At 42.2% G+C, this 19419-nt stretch overlaps 6 protein-coding genes across 6 annotated transcripts; 3 read left to right on the forward strand and 3 right to left on the reverse strand.

Annotated features, from left to right (window-relative positions):
* Positions 1-36: 36 nt before the first annotated feature.
* On the reverse strand, positions 37-2936 carry Bfra_007806 (putative chloride channel protein 5 protein; the record flags this gene model as incomplete). The annotated part of the gene is made up of 6 exons (XM_037338174.1): positions 37-1347; positions 1399-1584; positions 1634-1725; positions 1780-1894; positions 1942-2094; positions 2145-2936. The coding sequence occupies 6 exons, from the start codon at positions 2934-2936 to the stop codon at positions 37-39; spliced, it is 2649 nt and encodes an 882-aa protein (XP_037190237.1).
* A 236-nt stretch (positions 2937-3172) lies between these two features.
* On the forward strand, positions 3173-5254 carry Bfra_007807 (putative duf1941 family protein; the record flags this gene model as incomplete). The annotated part of the gene is made up of 3 exons (XM_037338175.1): positions 3173-3573; positions 3622-3922; positions 3971-5254. 3 exons carry the CDS (start codon positions 3173-3175, stop codon positions 5252-5254), a joined length of 1986 nt encoding a protein of 661 aa, XP_037190238.1.
* A 1945-nt stretch (positions 5255-7199) lies between these two features.
* On the forward strand, positions 7200-7769 carry Bfra_007808 (uncharacterized protein; the record flags this gene model as incomplete). The annotated part of the gene is made up of 2 exons (XM_037338176.1): positions 7200-7275; positions 7372-7769. The coding sequence occupies 2 exons, from the start codon at positions 7200-7202 to the stop codon at positions 7767-7769; spliced, it is 474 nt and encodes a 157-aa protein (XP_037190239.1).
* An 845-nt stretch (positions 7770-8614) lies between these two features.
* Bfra_007809 (putative integral membrane protein) lies at positions 8615-10745 on the reverse strand (the record flags this gene model as incomplete). Its single annotated transcript, XM_037338177.1, has 3 exons — positions 8615-9876; positions 9928-10290; positions 10340-10745. 3 exons carry the CDS (start codon positions 10743-10745, stop codon positions 8615-8617), a joined length of 2031 nt encoding a protein of 676 aa, XP_037190240.1.
* Positions 10746-15654: 4909 nt separating this feature from the next.
* Positions 15655-16225, forward strand: Bfra_007810 (uncharacterized protein; the record flags this gene model as incomplete). Its single annotated transcript, XM_037338178.1, has 3 exons — positions 15655-15658; positions 15727-15825; positions 15879-16225. 3 exons carry the CDS (start codon positions 15655-15657, stop codon positions 16223-16225), a joined length of 450 nt encoding a protein of 149 aa, XP_037190241.1.
* A 934-nt stretch (positions 16226-17159) lies between these two features.
* Positions 17160-18696, reverse strand: Bfra_007811 (putative endoglucanase 1 protein; the record flags this gene model as incomplete). Its single annotated transcript, XM_037338179.1, has 7 exons — positions 17160-17244; positions 17296-17733; positions 17790-17872; positions 17931-18173; positions 18228-18308; positions 18396-18496; positions 18588-18696. 7 exons carry the CDS (start codon positions 18694-18696, stop codon positions 17160-17162), a joined length of 1140 nt encoding a protein of 379 aa, XP_037190242.1.
* Positions 18697-19419: the final 723 nt, after the last annotated feature.

The following is a 19419-nucleotide window of genomic DNA, read 5'->3' on the forward strand; positions in this document are numbered from 1 at the left end:
AAAGTGTAACATTTCAATTAATCTAAATATCATTCATTATAACATTGGTGCATGGTCATGAGAAGGTGTTAACGGCACCAAATCATCTTCATCACCATTCAATAGACCTCTATGTTCCCCTGTTCCTGCTTCTCTCGCAAGTCCTGTCTCCATATCCATACCATCCTGTCCATTCGTTCTTCTAGTTTCTTCTGCACCATTCAATACGTACCAGACATCTTTCTTCGTCAAAAATCCTTGTAATACACCTCGATCGCAATAAAGAACATATCGAACACCTAATTTTTGAAAATAGTTTGCAGTGAGGAGAAGGTTTGATCGTGAAGGTAAAGTGATAGGTGTTTGATCCATCCATGGTCGAAGATCGAGTGTCGTTCTTGGATCCGCAAATGGTTGGTGTGAAAAGAATGCTTCCGTCTCAGGTCGAAGCGACCGAGGAGCTTGCGTGGACATTTTGAGATTGTATTGAAGTTCCGCACGCGATATGTATCCCAATAATATAGCTTCTCGAGGATCCGAGATCACGGGAAAGCCGCGATATGGATGACTTGCCAAAACATTGGTTAAAGATTCAATAGTATGACCAGTAGCGGTAAGCACGACAAGGTCTTCAATCCGAGTCATGATTTGCCGAACAGATATATCAGGGATGGGTGTCTCATCACTGTTATCCAAGAATGGATACTCATTCAAATGAATCCAACTTTCATATATTCCACGCTTCCCGAAAGCATCGCCAACCCATTTACTGATCATGACAGCGATCATAATTGGTAGCACATATGTTAGAGCTCCGGTAAGCTCAAACATGATAACGACAATTGAAACTGTCATTCTAGTCACACCGCCTAACGCAGCAGCAGCTCCAATAATCGCGTATGTACCGGGAGTAACACATGGAACATCTGGCTCGCAGGTGGCGAATGCAAAGAATTTGGGGAAATTATGAACCCATATCTCGACAAGAATGCCAACGGCACGACCAAAGAGCGCTCCTACTGCCATTGAAGGTAAAATGATTCCTGCTGGGACTTGGAGTCCAAATGTCATGGATGCTAAGAAGAAGCCTAGTACAGCTGCAAATAGTAATAAAAATATTGTTCCAATAGTAGCAGCACCAGTTTTGCATAATCCGAACTGGTCATCGGTAAGCTTCGAACACTCGGCAAATAAGGAGAAAACTAGCTCAGACGATTGAGTTCGCATGTAAAGGTTTGGGTAGTTGACTAAAGCAGTCAAAGTGGCAACAATCATAACCTGTGTTATCGGTCCAGGAAGCCAAGTAGCAGTCTTCTTCCATTGAAAAATGCTTGTATTGACTTTGATAAAAAGTCCGCCGTAAATTCCCTGATCGATGTTAGACTGCAGAAGTAATGGTTTTCACTAGAGAATTCTTACCCCTAAGATACCTAGAAAAGCATAAGGTATCATTTCAAATCCATGCCAACCAGTACTATAAGTAACTTGATATAGAACAAGCTTTCCGCTTCTAAAAGGATCTAATGCTTGTAAAGTTACTGCAGCTGTCATGGCACAGACAAAACTCTGCCACATAGTTTTGTCGGGAAAGTAGTATGAGAGTTGCTGAACTTAATTAGTTCATAGACATGATGATAAATCATCGGGTACCTACCTCCAGACTAAAGAGCACACCACCAATGGGAGACCCAAAGGCAACTGATATACCAGCAGCTGCGGCCGCTGAAAGTACCTCACGTTTGCGAGCTGAACATTAAATTAGGCGAAGATCGAGTTTCAAGCTTCAGAAATTAGACGTACCTTCGTTACCATTGATGTTGACAAATAATTTCATAAACACATTTGCACAGCAACATGCTACATGTACAAGCGGGCCTTCTTTACCAAGCCACATTCCAGATGCAACCGATAGGCACTACTTAAATCAGTATCTAACCGGTTATATATCATAACAAAACTCACCAGTCCAAGGGACTTAATAACCAATGTCCAGATCCCCATGAAACGCCGAATTACAAAGCCACCTAATATAGTTTTGATCTCAGGAATACCGCTATGCTTCGCATATAAAGCATATTCCTGTACCAAAACACTTGAAATGAAAGCAAAAGACAACTAGTCCATGTCAGCAATTGCACCGGGTATAATCGATGGGCTCGACCTACCGAAAACAATATAAAAAAGAAATACTCTATAAACCATTTTCCACCCGCCGAACCAATGTTTGACGCAACACTCCACGGTACCCAATCACGGCACTTGGCAACACTGTCATATCCGTAGCAGCAGAAGAATTTGTTGAGGTAGAAATGACCCCCGTCTTCTCCAGCTCGACAATATCCTGTTTTTAAATCTGCCAGAAAATCCGTGGCAATATCGATTCCGGCTGCAAATGCGCCGGCTGCCAGCCCAGTCAGAACAAGAACTATCCATATCTGACTTGCATCCAAAAGCTGTTGTACATATCCAACCAATCCTGTTGCGTTCGAGTATAACGTCCGTAGCCTTTGTCGTTCTTTCGTATATTCAAAGATCCAATCAATAGCTGTCATATCCTCATATCCAACCCGTCGACCTGGCCCCTCAATGTACCAATCCAATGGGCCTCCATCTTTCGGCGTAGGACTATGTTGTGTATTATTTCCTATTGGGTACGCTCGACCATTCCCTGGGCTTGGTGTGCTTCCTCTCGGCGATGGTGTATTATGCCGCGACTGGGATCCACTAATCGGTTTTGTAAATGCAGATAGAAATTTCGACGTCGCAGGTTGTTTCTGTTTGCGCTTAAATGAGAAGTGGTTTGGGCCGTCTTCGTCAAGTGGATCGTCTGCAAGTACAGCTTGGGGATCATCGTTATCGCTGTCATCTTCGGCTGAGGGATGATTTGGTGGACTGCGACTCGACGACGAATCGGGATGTCGCCGAGTTGCGAAATAACCCGCAGATGAACTGGCCATCTTTATACATTCGATAGAAATATCTGCATCTTCTGCGATAGTCGTAAGTTGGAATAGCTTTGTCGTTGACTTAAGAGTCTCGAGTGCTCTAGAATCCTCCGGATTAATGTTCTACCGAATTCCGACCGAAAGCTATTTGATACCCAATCCTAATTCCACCACTACTCCAAAATCAAAATTCTATCTAATTCCGACGTGGATGAATGAAAGATTTCTGGATATACTCTGAATCAAGCATGTCAGAATCAAAGGTCGGTAATGGCTCAAATTCTGAGCCAACGGGTCTCAGTAGCCCTGGCGCAACTTTTGAAAAAATGAAGGACCTCCTAAAGGCGAAAGACGACACTTCCAGGTTCGTAGGACTTGCTCTCCTTAAATCCGTTCTTGACAACGAACAACAGCTCGTCAAAAATACAGAACGCCTACAAATACTTTGGGAATCTATATCCTCAAAGTTTTTGGATCGACTATTGCGAGCTCAATTCAGTGGGAAGATTGACAAGGCCCAAGCCAAAGATATGGTAGATCTCGCAGTAGCTGTACTGCATACATTCTCTATACTCTTGCCAGAAGATGTCCGAAGGGGACCACAGCTCACTGGAAGAACAGGACCGCTGGTCAAAGCACTTGTTCAAAGGTAACACTCCAACTATTCGTATGTAAATCACGTGCTAATGCCACCTAGTTCCCCTGAAACTACACAGCTTATTCTCCAAACGCTGTTAACTATAGTCAGCCAGGTAGAAGGCTCTTTAGAACTTTTGAAGGTTGAGGATCTCTCTTCATTGACAGAGATAGCGCCACAATACCCTCTTGTTCTCGATATTTTAAATTATACTTGGGCAAATGGTTCTACGATCGAAGTACGAGCTGTCCATGAAAGTATCAATCGAGTGATCCCAAATCTCCTTGTCGTATTCAAAGGAACTGACGCTGTTACATTTTTATCTTTTATTTCAAGCTTTATACCCAAATTATCTTCCGAGGTAAATCAATACTTCCCCTACTAAGTACCGAGTCTAACATGTTTTTAGGCGCTTCCACGTAATCCAAAGTGGCTAAAGTCTGTAATTGTCTTGCTTCGCGAGTTAGTTAACAGGAAACCTACGCTTGCTGGTAGAGTTGCATATACCCAGGCGGCAGCGGCATTGTTACAAGCATACCCTGTGACATGCCCTTCATTGTTGTTTAACGATGAAACTATGCATACCTCAAACAAGAATGAAAGCAATAGCAAGCCGTTTTCTTACTTATTTGTAAATCTTTTATTGATTGACTTGCGATCATCCTTTCCGTCACTCTTGGCGAAATTGAATAATAGTGATTATTCAAATATCTCACAACGACTTGCAGCCGCATTTGATGTTCTGTCAAGCTTCATAGGATATCTTGTTCGAAGTCTCGATGAAGAAAATTCCAAAACTTTCACCATGCCTCCAGATTTAATGTTAAAGTTGCGAAAGGATATTGCTGAGACTATTTCTTTGGCAATTGAATATCTGCGAGATAGATGGGATGCATCTATTGCCGGTGCTTCTGGATTACACCCTTCCGCACGAGCTGGAACCGCTGCCACATCCGAAGGAACAAGACTCACTTTGACCTGGGATTCTATTCAAGATAAGGTTACTGCGGACCCCCTGATCCTAGCTAGTATCAGAGCATTAGCCATATGGGTTCGTGAGGATGAGAACGAAAATCTACGCAAAGAAAGTGCTGGTATGATGGACATGTTCATTGAGCTATACAAAATAAGTAATGCGGATGAGCCTGACTTCAGATATCCTATATTACTGGCGCTCGAAGGAATTATGACCACTGAGGATGGTGTAGAAGCTTTCTTGAATCAGGATGGGTGGCAAGTGGTTTCTGAAGATCTCCTCCGTATTCTTACCCATGTTGCCGATACCGCACCACCCACCAATTCTCAATTTTCCATAACCGCAGAAGCAGCAAGAGGTCTTCAAATCGTACGCATTCTACTCGCAGTCATAGATGAAGAGTCAACATCATATATTAAACAGGAATGGTTGACTCTGATTTCAATCACATCTACCGTGAACCTACCTGCCTCATCATCGTCTTCGGTGGTCATAGAGCTACATATTGCCATGCTACAACTATCCACAGCATTACTATCAAAGGCAGGAGATGGCATGCGAAAGCGTTACGCTAATGATCAAAACGCTCAAAAGAAAATGGTGGAGGAACTAGAGGTTGTCGTAGGAAAGATGGGAGATGAACAGGAGGCGGATGAGTTCAAAGAGTTGCTGTCAGACGTAATGTTAGATTTGGAAAATCTGGCAGTAGGTAGATAATCATTGACATCTTTAGAAGTGGGTTCAAAATGAAGTATGGTCTCTAATTTATGGATATCGTGGCAATACTAGCAATCCTACAAGGACTTAGGTCTGTAACAGACTATCACCTCTCTGCAATTACAGTTTAATCATAAAAAAATAATTGGTAACCTCATCTCAACCTCTAATTCCTTACCCCTCTTCTCCTTCGCCCCCTCCTCACTCTGTATTTATCTCATTTCCCACTTCACAGAATCTCACTCTAAACACACCGCCCTCTTACTCAAGCCTTGGAAAAGTTTCGAAATTTCTTTCGGTGCTCCTTTTTACTACATAGAAATAAAGCTTAGAAGTTTAAGCCAGAATCCGTTTTCCATTCGTTGTAGTAATTATATCTTCATTCAAAGTTGTAAACAACTTGACAGTTCTTTGATGGCGATCCCCAGATCTACAGGTAGATTTTCATGCCGTCAAACCAACTGTAAGCAGCTCATTCGGCGTATATGCTTGAAAGATTAGGGTTTTAACAAGAGCGAGAGGAAAAGCACACTCAGCAAAATGTCAATCTTAATTTTTTCTTACTATCAGAAGATAGATCCAAAGCTCATTATCGTCTACGCATTCAATTTGCACCAAAAAAAGTACCTTCCTAACTCGAACTCTTTTACTAGATATCTGATCACATCTAATGACTCGTAATTGAGATAGTAAATCTTGCATGTGAAGTGTAACACTGGTAACGGATACCGGAACCGATTCCGGTGTACGATCTGATTTATGGAGGTTCTCGTGGCTGTCGCCTAATGAATACAAACACATATGTGTATGTTGTGTACATGGATGCGGACAGAAGCTTGGAGGAGAGACGAAATGAAAAGTTCGCATGAGATGGTCGGATGGACTTGGGTTTTGTGTTCATTACAGAAGATCTTTATCTCTCAAGTGCGAGACTTTCGTTGTTTATATTAAGGATCATGAAAATGTTTCAATCATTTCTTCAATTAACGGCTCGAGCGCCCAGTACGTAACATCTTCATGGTATAATAACAATTTTAGTGCTCATCAGTTGCAACTAAAATTCCATGCGCTAAACCCAAATATCACAAGATGCCCATAAATTTTGAACTCCTCGGATCTGGCCGTTATCACCTCGTTCAAAAGAAGCATCTCGAGTTCCGCCACGAATATCATAGCACCAAAACAGCAAAAGTATTCCGGGTCAATCATCATGTGCTGACAACTTTATTGGGAAATGCATGTTCACTTTCCCGGATGGGTTGCCACTCTTGGCTACTTGCAGAAGTCAGAATACTACATGTGTCTTTCCGTGAAATAAAGTAGATATCCCTTAAGCTTGGGAATATCCACCACGGTATAAATTGAGCCGCAGTATAACGAAGAATTGAATTGGATCTAGTTCTGTACAGACACCTCCTTTCTACTGTCATGAGAGTTGCAAAGAAAACATTTGTTAGTGGTCATTGCACAGTCTGAGGTGCACAACACTCGTATCCTCGATGCGTCTGACAATCGTGTGATGTAGCTTCGATGCACAATCATTATCGAGCAATACAAATTCATGATGTAAGCTAGGGTTGTTGATAGCATTTGGATGCAAATTATAGGGAAGTAAGCATAGCGATAGTCTGAGTCTTTGGACTCTGGTTTTGCAAAATGGTATATATTTCACAATCAAGAAAATGTCAAGTAGAATACCGAGCTCCATCTGATGCATCTTTCCGAAAGAAATCTTGATTTCATACCCTTCATGAGTGTTCCACGATGGGATGATCACTTCGATATTGTGGCAACTAGAAGCATTGTATACTCCGATTTGAGAATCTCAAGTTCGTCGTACGAATCGGATTCTTGTATTAAGAGAGAGGCATTTCTTATTTTGAAAATTGGGATCCCTCTGTCATTATCAAGATCACTGTTGAAACTTTCCACATCAATTTCAAATATGCGTCTCCAAAAGTTTCTCGTCGTTCTCTCTTCTCTCACTGTCGTTGGAATTTCAGCACCAGTAGTTTCACAAGGTACATAAGGGTATTTTCGTATTTTTAACACCTCGATGATAGCATATAGCGCCAAAATTACTATGAAGGCCCAGAATGTAACTCACAAATAAACAGAAGGAAACTTCGAGATCATTGAGCGCAATGAACCTAACGCTCTAATCCTCGCCCGACATGGCACCGAGACCGACGTTCACTACATCTCAACAATCGCCGAAAACGACGCAGCCGCAGCTACAGACAAAACAATCGAGCGGGCTCTTGGTCGCAAAAGCATAGATGAACCCAACGAGAAAAAGCGTGGAGACGAAACAATCGAACGAGCTCTCAGCCGCAAAAACATAGATACCTCTAACGAAATTATCCCTCCAACACTTGTGTCAAATCAGAAAAAGCGTGGAGACGAAACAATCGTCTGGGTTCCACCACCACCGACTTCGAAGATTCCTGAAAGGCGAGGTGATGAAACGGTAGTTTGGGTACAACCGCCACCAACGCCAAAGATTCCTATGTAATTGCTCTAGTCGAGTGTCTTTGTTCCAATGTCTGCTACGTCTGTGTCGTATTTTTGAATTGGGTATCAAGGTCTTGAAAGGAAGGAGAGCTGTGAGATAAAGAACCACGATGTTATAAAACATGAGGCTTTGATTGAAATTGACAAGTTATGGATGGGATCTTGCACCTGCGGAACATCGGGATAATCACTTCTATCCAAAATACGTTCCGCGCATATCCAAAGACCATAGTTTGAGAACGACTTTTTTGTGTTTCTTAGTTACCTAGAGACAGCGATTGTGTTTCTGGGAAAATGAGCAAGGAAGTAATAATGATTGAATTTCGTTTCCTAGCTATCCTAAAGAGTGAAGCCAGACTTAACTTACCATGTGAAAATCGCTCGACTTTCTTCAAAACATGCTATAGCGTTTTCAAAAATGATGTGTCTATCACATAGAAAATTGGAGGGCTTTTCCATTGGTGGAAGCGGGTATCAACCCAATTCCCCGATTACGTGGGCTATTGGATGGACCATCGTCAATAAATCATCAGAGGTAGCTTCGAAGTCAATTTTTCTGTTCAGACGCAATACTATTAGCAAGCAATGATCATGATACTGTGCAGAAGAATGGTAGGAGAATTATTGGAAATCGTTATTATACAATATTCATTATTCTCTCGTGATGTTGTATTCCATATAGGTATTAAAGACCTAGTTTCTTCGCTCGTTCGACCCTCCCAAAAACGCCTCGCTAAAATTTCGACAGTGTCCGAATAGATATACATCCCATATTTTCTCCAAAATCATATTCTCATCTTAGTGATCCCCTAGATCACTAGTCATTAAGTAAAATCAAGAATGCCACTAGCTTCTATCCAAATCAGCCTTCCTGAACCCCGCCAAAACTTTTTGCCCCACCCCTTTCTTAGGCGGTAACACGCCCTCCCCTCTTCTAGCTACTGGCTGTGGATACGTTGGCTGAGCTACTGTTGGAGTTTCTTGCACAGGCTGTAATGCTGTACTACCTCGTCTGCTCGACTTCTTATCCTTCGAAGAACTTGAGCCTGCCCTTTTCGGCGAATCTACATGCGTACTCGAACTCGAACTTCTCGCTTCCACAGGCAAACTCGGTTGTCTATGATCCTCGCCCTTGCCCAGCAACTTCTTCGGTAAACTCGGTACACTTTTCCAGCTTTTCTTGATCTCTTCATTTTCTTCTCTATCCTTTTCCTCTTCTCTCCGCTTTCTAATCTCCGGGTTTATTTCTCCTCTCTCCTCTGCTTCTTTAAGTCTTCGGGTGTTTATCGTTTCGATAGCTTCAGAAGTAAGTTCTTGTTTCATCATTTTTTCAATGACGTCATGTTTGCGTGTACGTTTGTCGCCCATGGATATTAGAACTCCTCCCATGATGTTGCAAGTGATACTACAGCATAGAATGACGGTCGTGAGAGCGAATGGTCGAGTTTTGTACGAAATTCCCCATGTACATGCACCCAATGTGATTTGAAGGCAAGAATGTAGATCGAGTAATAACACGACGGCGAAAAGTAATTTCAAAGGGAATGCGTAATGGGTCTCTGTCTCGTGTGGCTTGTAGAATGTATGACTTTTGGAGAATTTTCGTTCGTGGTATTCGAGGACACTTTGCTCTTCTGGCGAGAGGACGGTATATTCGTAATTTGGTTGTACTTCTATTTGATTGCGAGCAACAATTCTATCAGCGTACCTCTTGGGTATACGTGGCGCAATTCTACGTGCGAAACTGTTGGGCATTCGACGGGCACATAGACTCTCGATATCGACTTGAGGAGGTGGAGCAATATCTTCCTTGCGTTGTTCTGGGAGATCGTTATGGTCCCATAGCTCTGGGAGACCAAGCTTCTCGCGACGTTTCCAAGTTTTGCGGTGATAGTGTGCAATATAGGCCATGTGGTAGGTATCAACTGCACGGAAAGGGGCCAAACCATCGCCAATAATTGCGAAAAGAGCAACGAGGACATTATCAACAATGTTGACAATATAAGCTTTTCGAGAACCTAAGGATATCCAGCCGATGAGAAAAAGCACCCAGGCAGCACCGAATAACGTAATCAAAGTTGCATATACTGTGATGAATAGTCCCAAAGCTATAAGAATAAAGTTAGCCAAAAGCAGACCAAGAGTGAAAGTTAACTCACGTCTGCGGACATACTGTCCAAATCCTTTCATTGAACGCTTGAATTTCGCTCGTCGGGAATGAAGTTGATGTCTGACAAGATCATCTAGCTCATCCACCTCCGCGGGCGTCCAACCACCAAGCCTTTCTCCATCAGGCAAAACGGCATACTCTAATTTTGGCGGCTTCCATGTATCACCATCCGCTTGTTTTTCTGGACTTCGTAGATTTTTCAACTTTGCTTTGATCCTATCAATCGTGCGTACTTCTCCAGGGCGTTCTGAAAGTTTATATGTCGGCTGACGATTAACGAAACCTCCCATTTGAGGCACAAAGAGGGAATTTTGGACATTGGTAAGAGTGGAGAGAGTAGATATTTCAGGATCTGCAGAGAGTCAGTCTAGTAGCTGAAAACCTAGTATGACTATACATACCCATAACATCTAGCAAATCTACCATATCAGGGTCATATTCATGCTCATAAGATTCGGGCTCTTTGGAGTACTCCCCGCGACCAAACAGCGATCGAAAGCGGTTGGTAAATGCATTTCCTTGCGATGGAAGCGGGTGGTTTGCAGCTTGAGTGACGGATTGTTGTGAAAGCCCTGTGCGATTTTGCTGGGTACTTCCATGAGGTAATGGAGTGGATGTAGATTTTTCAGAGAAGTCTCTTGTTGAGGGTACATTTCGTGATTCGGCAGTCGACGAGTCGCGATAGATACGAATGGTGGGTCGTTGGTGTGTACTCAGAACGGACTTTACTTTTCTACCAACTGCAACAATTGGGTTCTCAGTTGTCGAAGACGACGGCGAAGACTGTGGTGAGTCTTGGTGAGCCATTTTGAGGGTGCTTTCTTCAATTGTTGCTTGTTACTCCATACAACGAAGATTTGGTAAAATTGTCGTAGCAGCACGAATTTGTGGGTTTAAAATCAATAACTGAAATCACAGAATGCACTTAAAATCAACGCCTTCATCAGATATTTAAGTCTCGAAAGATAGGCGATTGATTATAGAGGAGAGTACAACAAATTGATTTCAGGGTCCAATGGACCTACTAATGTAATGCTATCTCTGCGGTTTTCAGGTTGCACAGGGGTGCGACCCTGTTTTGGGTCGACGATGTCATTTTGCAGGTAAAATTGCAGTGAATATTGCAATACGCCGGTCACATCCCAGGGGTGATCTGTTGGCAAACTTCCAAAATACCTTGGAACAGGATTCGTAAATGGCAGGGCTACTCAGCTCTGATTGGCCAAGTTCACTAAATTACAGGAGCAAAAAGCAGGTTTCTACTCCGTAAAATCTACATGAGGAAACGACGAAATAGAAAAAAGCAACAACAACAAACAGCTAACACTCGAAATACTTAGAGATACGTATAGTTGATATATATAGTAAGGAGGTATGCCAAATTGGAGGGTTGGATGTTTAGACCTTTAAACCAAGATTAAAAGAAGATTGAAAGTTCGAGACTACTTAGTCTCGAGCTAGTATAATTTCATTGGCTTATCAATTGTATGCACAGACCAAAAAGGATTTAGTACACGTGACCGATACATTGATAAATCGTTCGTGACATGTCCACTCCACCCCCATACCCACCTCGAGGTCATAATCATATTAAAGATTTCGATCGGTCTAGAACATTTCTCTCCGGCAAAATTCTTCCTACACTTCATGTGCACTCGAGGCTGTATTCTTATGAACCACGCTCGATAATCCTTCAGGGTAAGGAGATTATGATGGCTATGGTGCCACAGATATACTGTGATATGGATTTGGCATTCAAAGTTGGATGCTTTTATCCTGAATACAACACAAAACACTTGGAATTTTGAGTTGATATTTCGGCTACAACTGATCGAGTGGCTTGTACCGGAACAGCATCCAAGCTTGGACGAACTATGTTGGGTAACCAGAGATGCCAATACAAAACGAAGGAGGTTGATTTGGATTGTGTTGAATTTTCGCCTATACCGAGTCTTTGGGTGATGGATTTAAGTTTCCAAACACGACGGATTTGAGATGATCGATGTTTGCAAGAAGAATAAAGTTCTTTGGTTTTGCTAAATATGCTACCTTTGATATTACAACTTGCAAGCTTAACCATCGTTGTCTATGCTTTTAAGCTCTTGTAAAAACACCTTATTTGATCGAAATACCTATACACCACCTCAAAAAATCATGCGCTTACAAGATATCTGCTCTTGACGTTCCGCATATCTAAACTCCAGACATTCGTTCAATGACTAATAACTAGGATGGTCAGATCATAGTTGACAAATGCCATACCCATGTCCACTCCAGTACAAAACATTTCCAGCAAATCAGTGTTTTACTAGATTGCCCAATAATGATGAGTAAGAATGAGGATATTCCTCTCTGCTTAGCTTCTGTCATCTGGGAGGTTGACCTTGCAGGAAACTACCGAAAAACAGCATCTTTCTCCATTAAACAATAATGGAGTCGATTCGTAGCAGCAGAAGTTGCGTGTATAATCGCTGTGCTACGCTGAAAAAATCATGTTCATAAAGATCCTAGTAATCTCTAGCATTTGCATGCCATCTTTCTTCATTAAAGTTTGGGATGAATCATGCAAGAGCGGCTGGTTTTGACTGGCATGCACATGACATTGAAACTGACTTCTTGTTCTCTTTTCTCCAATATTGTAAAATCCGAAAGTCGTAAACCAGGTCCACTGGCCGCTGACAAGATGCGATTGATTGAAAAGACGCACAGGCCAATTCATGTCAATTGAACAGTTTAAGCCACATTGGGCAGCATATTGGCAGAATCTTGATTTTGTATAGGGTAGTACTCTGACATGACATTAGCTCGAACGAGGGGTATATACTCGATCAGGCTAGACAGATATACCTCATTGGTTCATCAATCCCGCAATTAGGAGAAACGACTTTGTTTAGCCACTAGGTATCCACTCTTAACCATATTCATCCGAGCCATTATCCATTATTATCACTTATCAACTACAGTGTCATCCATCCTCTCCCCATTCACCAGCCACTATCCATATCCCCTCATCAGACGGAAGATGGAGGCCAAAAGGGTGCGAATCTCCGGAGAGCTAATTACCTATGATAGATAAGTTGGGTACAGAGTATAAAGGTGTCATCCGTCGTATTACCCTTTTAGTCAAATACAACTCATTACCCACCCAAGAAAGAAGCTGTCGTCTCCACCCACCTTTATCTAGATACATCTATCGTTCTATGAGGTCCAGGAACGCAAGTGGGCTTATAGCTACTTTTATGATCTACATTGAAACATGGGTACCTGAGCATAGAACTTTTTATTCGATCCTTTACGCCAATGATAAGATGCTTGCTCCTTACTCGTAAAGACTTTCATAATCTAGAACCTTTCTGTTTTTCTATTCTACGTCTCCTCCGAGCGGCTGTTTTCTCTTGAACCATGGGCGATAATGGTTCATGGATAGAAGAAGTGGCAATGATGGTACTATAGATATACTTAGTATTCTTTCCGACTACAGTCTCAGACAATTCAAACCCTCGGTTCCGGGCTCTGATTTTTGATTAAGTATATCGATACAGAATGAAGAAGTTTGAGATTAATTTGGTTCATGAGTGGATCAATACCATAAGATGAGGGGCCCTTTGGTGGTCCATGAGTACCGACAGATACCTACTCTTTAGACTGTAAGTAGGTGGGTATTTGCTTTAAACCTAATTCAGCTTGTGCGGCGACTGTCGGCAGGGATAACGCAGGCCTCTTTCAATGCCTCTTTTAAGGTATGAGGAGATGTCTCTTGAGAAGCATTAAAAGGGGTTTTGGGGGGGGGGGGGGGGGTGCACGCTCCATTTTTCACTCGAATACTCTTGGCACTTTTTGATCAATTTTTGCTTGGTTAGCAATTCCAAAAATCCTAAAAAAATCCCCAAATTCGCCCTTTGTAAGAGGGCTGTGTAAGCACAAAACACCTGTTAGCTGATTGAATGATACCAAGTCGTTTCCTGAGAAAAGAGGGGCATACCTAGCACACCCTTCAACCTTTTAAGCCTTTCATGGTTGATGAAATTCCCCGGCATCCATGTTACTTTTGGTGATGTCAGGTACCTACCTAGATAGTGTAGACGCATGGACTACATATTTCTTCCTCCCACATGTGCATCATTGTATTAAAGTACCTTTTCTCATCATGCCTGTGGAACCTGACCGCCCTGGTTTGTGCGGTGTTTTCAGGTTGCCATCGGTTCAAAGGGACAGTATACAGGAGGAAAAAACAACGAAAACTATTTAACTAAATTCCATTACATGATCAGTACCAGGACTGACTACCCTTAATCTATTTGTCGCTTTCTCCTTAGAACGCAGCAACTCTTATAGCAGACTGTTATGAGCACCTGTATATGAAGTGGTGAAATGTGTATAATATAGGTGTTACTAAGCTTTGAACAAGGCTTTTTCTTAATAAAACTTGATGCAGGTATATAAATGATGGAAGTCTGTATGGAGGTGGTCTCAAGTCTCAGAGACTCGGTCGACGGAAATAAGGAAACCTCAGAATAGGTTTAGTCACTCGGAAGATTTGAGAGGCTGTGTTATGGCGAATTTCGGACGCTAGCTTGGGCTAAAGACTACCTAGAAGGTACAAAATGCAGCACATCATCTCATCACTAACAATTTAGAGTACAGATTTTCAAGCGCTAATCAACTCAACATCTCAGTAAGGCCGTGGTCATATTCGCCGAGATTCCATACCAAGATCAACACATACTCACTGTTTTTAATAATCAACACCAATTCAACTACAAAGGAATTTTGGAGGAATTTTTAGATCAATCGATAGAAAATTAGCTCAGATGCCATGTGGTTATATTAAAATCATTCCATTTTGTATATATAGAAGATTATATCTGATACACGAATTACCGGAATAATCTTGGTGTATTTATTGGTCAAATTTTACACCGTACTCAATTGGAGTCTCTCTGGATGGAGTAGAACGCCTTGGAAAAGCAGTAGCCAACAAAAATACTCGGCGGGTGGACAACCCCATCGAATGAACGAATAGAGCAACTGAAATGTTACCTTCCTTGAACTTTCCTAATTACCACGGTATGTTTCAAATTATTCGATTGGTCAGAATGATTGTTGGAACGATTTTCTACCTTCAAGGAGGCGTAGTAGTAATGACCTTGGTGGACCCAAAGGACCCGTTGCCAAATGGATCTCAAGCGTGTAATCTGTTTTTTTCTTCAGGGAAGATCGATCGGTAATCAAAGATGGACCATAGGTAGTCAAGGATTGTCCATAGATAAAAATAAGAAGATCCCATTCGTAACGTGATGATGGGAATAAGCAATGCCGATGAGGATAATGTACAAATGCAAGCTCACCAATGAACAGCAACGTAAGATCGGATATCAAGCCTGATTTGCGCATCCTCTCAATTTATGACTATATTTTATACCATTCTGATTTGCCATCCTCTTAATTATAGACTCCGTAATGTGACGTTGACTACGCTAATCCTATTATTGATCTTTACTCCGTGGGGCCCATCTCCCCTTATGATTCGCAGTCTTGTCAGGTCTTCCGACTCAATTTTGAATGATTGAACTCACAGAGGTCTTTCCAAAACCCAATTTCTTGTACTTGAAGCAGATACACATATAAAGGAGTCCATATCATCAGCTATTCTTCACACATTACAACCAGTTCAGATAGACATTGCCCCTTACGCTAAACAATTATCATTTCCATCATGCGTCAGTAAAACATCCTTCAACTTACCACATACTAGTAACATTTACCCCAAAACTAACCCGTCCATTAGTTGCTATCGACGATATTATCGCTATATGCTTTGGTCTGACTAGCGTTCTCCTTGCAACCATTTCTCTTTATGTCATGTGCAAACCAAAAGCCGCCCCAGGTAAGCGACAAATCATAGATTGATGATCCAGAACTCAACGGCTAATTAAATAGACATATCAGGGCCTGATCTTGAATCGGGACCACGAACTACGAGCCTACCCTCCAATCGAGCATATCCGATCTCAGCATCCTCCCGTCTTCCCAGTAGAGCACCTTCAATGTCGGCATATTCCAGTCTCCCTAGCCGAGCTCAAATCTCATTGCACGATGATAACCACAACCACCTCCGCTCAATTAGATCCAGCCCTCAACGTGCGACAAATCAATTACAAGATTTGGGCATGCTCGTGCCGGATTTGACATTTGCTACACTGGAACCTTCTTCTGAATCTGCGATTGAACTCTATCAGGTAACGCACTCGACAAGGTTTATATCGTACAATCGGAGTTGGGGTTGATGTTCGAGGCAGGGTGTATTTTCGAATGGTGGCTGGATAGTTTGAATTATTGATGAGTGTATTGATACACATGGTAACATTGATGGTGTCATTTTCTAGGGCGGCGATGATGAATTGTTATACCATGGCATGGGACGGCGCCGATTCTTTGTACAAGATTGGATCATTATGTTTTGATACATTGTTGAGATGCTTTCAGTTATGCGGAATTGGGTGGTAGCGCTCAGAAGATAAGTGGCATCAAACTCGAAGGCGTGTTCACCTTATTTGATGAGGAGCAGAGATAGTTTTCGAAAAGAAATATCTTTGAACACCGGCGCAGAATTGGTTCCATTAATCCATATTTATATCTATATAGTTCTGGTCCTTTCGCAGTCTTTAACGAAGGACCAAGAAAAATTGAGGGGTCTAGGCCTATGACGTATATTGACCCCACACACTAGCCACAGGCCGCTAGATCCCGCCCTTCTAGAAGTGAACGATATGGCTTCCGCGTGGCTATCTGTGATAAGGCTTAGACCAACCACTAATAAGACTACAACGCTAAAGAAATGCTCATAAATACGCTGTGAAACAACATTTACACAATTTGTATAATTCAAATCTAATGGATGGATTTTCTTGATCTAATCTGAAATCCAATAAATGAAAACACATTTGACTGACTTATTATCTTCAAAACGATGTATAGCAATCGTTATGTTACGACCGCTAGTAATATATACATATACACACGACTCACTAATGTCAGGGCATCTACTCCGGAACATTTAATCTCATTTGTGGGATAGAATAGAAGATCCTATTCACATTTATGTACATAGAACTAACTCTTTTGGTGTCATAGACATGACATTTCAAAAAACAAAGTCGTCCAAAAAGTGACGTCGGTATTGATTCAAATCACAACACCTGTATCACACCACGACTAAGTTCAATGCACAGTCGCCGCTCCCGACCTCTGCAACGTCTTTGGCAACAATGGTTGAATAACCTTCAACCAAACAGTCGTATACAATCTACCATCAATTAGCACATGCATCATTCATTCAACGAATATAAAAACTCACCCAGGACTTCCATCCGAAGCCAGACTTCCCGGTTCCAAACTTCCCCACTGCTGCGAATCCGTACAACATGGCGAATAAGTTCCCCAGAAGGGTCCAGCGGCCCATGCTGTCCATCCTATATACTCCTTATTCTGCGCCATGTAATCAACAATTCCCTGAATGTATGGAGCACATTCTGTACCGTTAGCACCGCCAAATTCAGTAATCATGGCTTTGAGATTGTAGGTTTTAAGCCAAGCGGTCAAAGGAGCGAGAAGCTCTGGTGCTGGAGATGCACAGACGGAGTGACCACCTGAGAAATCGACATCGAGATATTCGTGGATGTCCATTGCGGTGTTATTGAGAGGGTCTTGGAGGGTTTGCATCAAAGCGCTGGATGGGTCGCTGCCTTCGGTCCAGGCATGTCCTCCTGTCCAGGAGTTTCCTGGTGCCAAGATCCTATGTTCTTTGATAAGCCAATATCTCGATTGTATTGGAATGATTAGATTACTCACAAATTCTTAGCACCTGCCTTACGGATCGCAGTGATCGCAGCTTGATCGTTTGCGACTACCAAGCTTGTGGGCATATCATGGGGCTAACGCTTTCGTTAGACTTGATTGATTTCTTCCATGATATGCATAACATCAACTGACCTCATTCATCAATCCAAAGATAACTTTCGTGTTACTCTTAAATCTCTTCGCCAACTCTCCCCAAAATGCAGCAAACTGTGCCGTAGTTGCAGCCTTAGGATCCGTTGTGTTACCGATCACGGATCCAGAGTACGGTTGAGAAGAAGGATCATTGTAGCGCATATAATTGTGAGGGTCTAGGATAGCATATGCAGATTTGGTTTTGGTGATATAGTTGATTGCATCCGCGTAGTAGGCGTAATGCTAATTTATATATGAGCTCGGCTAATGATGAAGGGAGGGGTTGAAGATACTTACTGTTTCGTCGAATGTAGCACCCAAGCCAGTAGCAGGGGGACACATTCGCTCGAGTAGGAATGCTACTCGGAATAAGTTTACCTTGAAAGCTGTTAGATACTTTCCACAGTTCTCGGCGCAGTATTATTGCTATGAAAAATACGAGATTGAGTCAAGTCATCAACCTACCTTATTATTATCCACGTAAACATCAATGGCAGATTTGTTAATGAAAGCATAATCCTGGCCAAACACCCCCGGCAATCCTGTTCCCACGGTACCCGTTCCACCTATTTAGAATTAGCATTAGACCTTTCAAGTTCAGCATGATCTAGATTATCTCTAGATCATGAAGATAGAAATAAAAACAGAAACACATACTATACACTCCAAACTCTCCACCACTCTCAGCTACTCCTGCATAGTAAATTGTAGCATCCACCGAAGCGGCAAAGGCTCCAATCGCGGAGATGAGACTTTTCAAAAGCATGATTGATTACCTCTTTTCTCGAATCACAGAGACTTGTACTACAAAAGTAAAAAATACAATATGAATGTCCAAAAAAATTCTGTACTCAGAACAACAGATCTATATACCAAAATTCCACCAAAGAAGCTAAGGGAAAACCCTCCCACAATGCCGAAAAGATCCATAACGGGTAGTATTCCGATAGATGAAGTTATTCCGAAACATCCTTATACCCTGTCGATCCTTCATATAACAACATTTTAGTACTTCCACATGATCAGGAACCCACACGATAAGATTGGCCGACGGAGAAATTCCACATCAAAAATCTATGCTCAGGGGATAATCGGAGGCTCGGGCCGGCTATTAATAAACTAATTTCTGGGGACCCCACACGGGAGATGTCACTCCGTGATTGACATTTGCCGGAATGGGGATGAAGAGCCCGCTGTGATAAGATGTTTTATGGGTTCTTCGTGATGGGCTCCACTGAGAGTCAATATTTTGAGCTATCCGAACTGTTTGAGACTCCTTTCTCTAATCTATAACAACGTCAGCCAAGGGAGTTTCCATAATAATCAAAGAGTCTTGGCGAAAATCCTCTTCTTGCGTGCTTGTGTGTAATTTGAGCGTGTTTCTTTTCATTGCAATAAGGATATGGGCGATTTGATGATGCACGTTGAAAGTTAAGCAATCTGGGCTTCGCTAACTAAAGCACTGGCTTCACAAAGCTTAAGGTGGCGT

The sequence above is a fragment of the Botrytis fragariae genome (assembly GCF_013461495.1).
Source record: "Botrytis fragariae strain BVB16 chromosome Unknown tig00000112, whole genome shotgun sequence".
In the NCBI taxonomy this organism is placed as follows: Eukaryota; Fungi; Ascomycota; class Leotiomycetes; order Helotiales; family Sclerotiniaceae; genus Botrytis; species Botrytis fragariae.